General features: G+C 36.7%; 1 protein-coding gene across 1 annotated transcript in view; it reads left to right on the forward strand.

The window, feature by feature from the left end:
• ABCB5 (ATP binding cassette subfamily B member 5) overlaps window positions 1-4,306 on the forward strand; it is a 147,956-nt gene that overhangs the window by 108,326 nt on the left and 35,324 nt on the right. Inside the window, exon 18 of the mRNA XM_012555850.2 lies at window positions 3,143-3,346. Within this exon, the coding sequence (XP_012411304.1) occupies window positions 3,143-3,346 (204 nt within the window). The remainder of the gene's footprint in view (window positions 1-3,142; window positions 3,347-4,306) is intronic.

Genomic DNA, 4,306 nt, shown 5'->3' on the forward strand with positions numbered 1-4,306 from the left:
TGTGGTCTATCAGACTAAAATACCCACTGCCATTGAGTTGATTCTGACTCATAGTGACCCTATAGGACAGAGTAGAACTACCCCATAGGGTTTCCAATGCTGTAAAATGTGGTCTGTAGGAACGTTTAATATTTAATGTGATGTGGGGCAGTGTCTTCATCAGTAGGAGTGCTCAAGTTCCATAGACGTCTTAAAATAGCCTTCTGCCCAGTTACTTGAGCTACAAAACTCTGAAACTCACGGTGGAGGTGGTGGAGGAGGGAGACAAATACATTTATTTTCTCATCATCCTTAAACCCTTAAAGGGCAGAGTACAGGTCAGAATTAGGCACCAAATGAGTTCTCATTTCAGCACCATAGGTCTTACAGTTAGTATATAATACCCCCAGCCACTCAGCTTAGATTTTCTGTGAGTCTTGCGTTTTAGTATTTAGTGGTCTGTTTGGTGTTTATTGCTGTTGTTTGTTTTTACTTTTTTGGATTTTTCTTAAATATTTTAATGGGAAATTGGAAAAATTTCTGAGTCATAACCAGATGCAGTCTTGAAACTGAAGCCACAAAGATGTTTTGGGAATAAGACAGGGACTTGGAATGGGGGGCGTTACTTGTTATTCTTGTTATTTTAACAAAGGTACTCATTTTTGGATATTTCAATGAAACATGTGAGGGTGAAACTTAGTGTAATCTTTTAGAGAATCAAGTTAGCAATATCTATCCAGAGTGTAAAAGAGTATATACTCTTGAACATATAAGTCGAGTTGCTGAATTTAACATTAAGAAATAAAAGATGAAATTGCTGGGCAGAGGGCTGTGGGGACCATCATCTCAGGGAACATCCGGCTCCACTGGCATAACATAGTTTATAAAGAAAAATGTTCTACATTCTACCTGGTGAGTAGCCATCTAAGGTACTCCACTGGTCTCACCCCTTCAGGAGCAAGGGAGAATGAAGAAAACAAGATACAAGGAAAAGATTAGTCCAAAGGACTAATGGACCACAATACCATGGCATCTACCAGACTGAGTCCAGTACAACTAAATGGTGCCCAGCTACCACCACTGACTGCTCTGACACGGTTCACAACAGAGGGTCCCTACAGAGCTGGAGAAAAATGTAGAACAAAATTCTTACTCACAAAAAAGACCAGATTTCCTGGCCTGACAGACTGGAGAAACTCCGAGAGTGTGGCCCCCAGACACCCTTTTAGCTTAGTAATGATGTCACTCCCGGGGTTCACCGTTCAGCCAAAGATTAGATAACCCCATAAAACAAAACGAGACTAATGGGGCACAGCAGTCCAGGGACAAGGACTAGAAGGCAGGAGGGAACAGGAAAGCTGGTAATAGGGAACCCAGGGTTGAGAAGGGGCAGTATTGACATGTCGTGGGGTTGTTAACCATTCTCATAAAATATGTGTACTGTTTAATGAGAAACTATTTGTTCTGTAAACCTTCATCTAAAGTACAATAAAAAAATAATAATAATAAAAATAAAGTGTTAAAAAGCGAAAAAAACAAGATTTGCAGGAGTTAATGGGGCATCAGGTCAACAACTTACTGCTCAGTGGTTCAGGAAACAAAGGGTTTTCTGTCAACCAATTCTGAGCTGTATGATTATGGGCAGATTATCTCATCTCTCTGCTTCCATGTCTTCATCTGTACTATGGGGATAATGATAGTATCTATCTCTTAGATTGTGGTGAAATTAAATGAGATAGTGAAGGTAAAGTGATTATTTAGAGTGCAGTAAAAGTTGTCTTTTTTTTGAGTGGCTTTATATATCAGCTACAACTGTGGTATAATTATTCGGGTTACCGACACTTGTTTTTCATACTTCTCCTGTTTGGGGCTCTCTTTTAGTCTGCCTTCCCTTCTGTCCCAGTCTTGGTCTCCTTTCCATCTCAACTCTTGTCTCTCTAACACAAAGCTTCACAATAAAAAAGCACTGAGTTTGAATCCAGAAGGTATGAGTTATATCCTTGCATGGTTATAGTATCTTAACCAGCAGAGAGAATTAGTACGAAAGGTAAATGTACAAAAATTACACAAGAATCTTATTTTTACAGATTCCATAAAACAGGATTGTTTTCCATTAAAATAGAAATTGACAGTTCACCCTAGAATATTATTGAAGATGAATTAGATTCTATTTTAGTAAATATGGAAGCTAACACATAGCATTCTCTTCCTTTTTACCATCGAAATAAAATGTGCACAGCCTGCATAAAGAATTCATATCATAACTCAGGTCATCTTTTACACACTTAAAAGTATATGTCTGTTATGCATGGATATTAAACCAGCATTTTAATGCTGTTAATTATTAAAATGTTTATTTTCCTATAGAATTCTTAGCAAAGGTGACAACTTTGCAAATAATAAACAGCAGAAAATACTTAACTGAAGACCGGCTCTTTGTTTTCTAGTTAGTTTTTTTCACATTAACCCTGAGTCTGCTGTTTTCAAAAGTCAACTTTATCGTCAAGAGTTTATCTATAACTATCAAAGAAAAGCAGCTTTATTTAAATTTAACTTGCATAATTTCGGTTGATTGGGTTGTATGTGTGTGTGTGTATGTGTATGCTATGTGTGTGCTGTTTTTATTGTTGTCGGGTGTTTGGTGGGCCTTGGGGAAACTAGAAGAGGGTGATAGTATATCTTCCATTAAAAAAAAAAAAAAAAGAAATCCTGCAACTTCAGCATTTCACAACACTTAACTTGGGTTGAAGTGTAAAATCCTGCAAAACTACTTAAGGAGAGCTCTTATATAGAGCACCATAAAAGTTTCCTTTTAAGAAAGTAGTATTTAATTTCTGATAATCTGTTTCTGTCATGCTTCTATGCAGTCTTCTATACTATAGCATCCCACTAAACTAAAAGCCAATTCATATAGACTTTACCGTATTGGACTTAAAAGGAGAAAAATAAAGTGTAATGGTTCCTTAGTAAAGAGCATCATAAAAATATTGCATCATTTAATTTCTAAGTATAAATCAAAGTATATAAGTAGCACTTTATCTAAGTTTAAATCCTAAAAAAGAAAGTTTGCTTTGTTTTGCAAGGAACTATAATAGAAATTCTTGTAAATTTAACACTGGCTGATTTTTTTTCCCAAAAATATATCTGATTATTCTGATTACAGGCAACAGGTTCAAGACTTGGTGCCATAACACAAAATGCAACGTGCATGGGACTCTCAGTTATCGTTTCTTTCATATATGGATGGGAGATGACACTCTTGATTCTGGTTATTGCCCCAGTGCTTGCTCTGACAGGAATAATTGAAACTGCGGCAATGACTGGATTTGCCAACAGGGATAAGCAAGAACTTAAGCATGCTGGAAAGGTAAAATGAAGACTGTTGTTACCATCATACCTGTTTTAAGAGAAAAATAATCAAAGCTCCCATCTTTATAATATGTTAACTTCATCCATTAGGAATCTGTAAAATGGTGTATATATATACTGAAAGTCATACAAAGCAGTTTAGGGTAGTGTGTAGATATGTTGGCACAGTGGTTAAGAGCTCGGCTGCTAACCAAAAGGTCAGCAGTTCAAATCCATCAGCCGCTCTTTGGAAACCGTATGTGGCAGTTCTACTCTGTTTTATAGGATTGCTATTAGTCAGAATCGACTCAATGACAACAGGTTTGGTTTTGGTTTGATTGGTATATTATAACAATATGGTGCAGTGATTTAGAGTAGGGGCTCTGGAGTTAGATTGGTTGAGTTAGAATCCAGATTCTATCACTAAGCGTATGTGTGATATGGGCAAGTTATTTAAACTTTTCTGGACTTCAGTTTCCTCATCTGTAAAGTAGAAATAATAATAGTATCCACCTATGGATTTTTGTGAGGAGTAAGAAAAACACTTAGAATTATTGTACGCAAAACATTTATAATAGTGTCTGGAAGACATTAAAAAAAAAAAAAAACCTGTCGCCTTCAAGTCAATTCCAACTCATGGTGACCTCTTGTGTTACAGAGTAGAACTGCTCCACAGGGTTTTCTTGGCTATAATCTTTACAGAAACTGATCTCCAGGCCTTTCTTCCATGGCACTGCTGGGTGGGTTTGAACTGTCAACCTTTAGGTTAGTAGTCTAGCATAAACCATTTACAGCACCCAGAGACCTTTGGAACACAGTAAGCATTCAATAATGCCAGCCGATATTACTATACTGTGTCATGGGGAATATTTGCTAACCTCATGATTCCTTATCCTCTGATTGCTGAATAATTAAACTTGCCTGAACAATTCATTGTGCTGAGTATTTTGTTTTTCAAAATAAATCAGAAATATAATAG

This window comes from Trichechus manatus, unplaced genomic scaffold, assembly GCF_000243295.1.
Source record: "Trichechus manatus latirostris isolate Lorelei unplaced genomic scaffold, TriManLat1.0 scaffold00050, whole genome shotgun sequence".
NCBI lineage: Eukaryota > Metazoa > Chordata > Mammalia > Sirenia > Trichechidae > Trichechus > Trichechus manatus.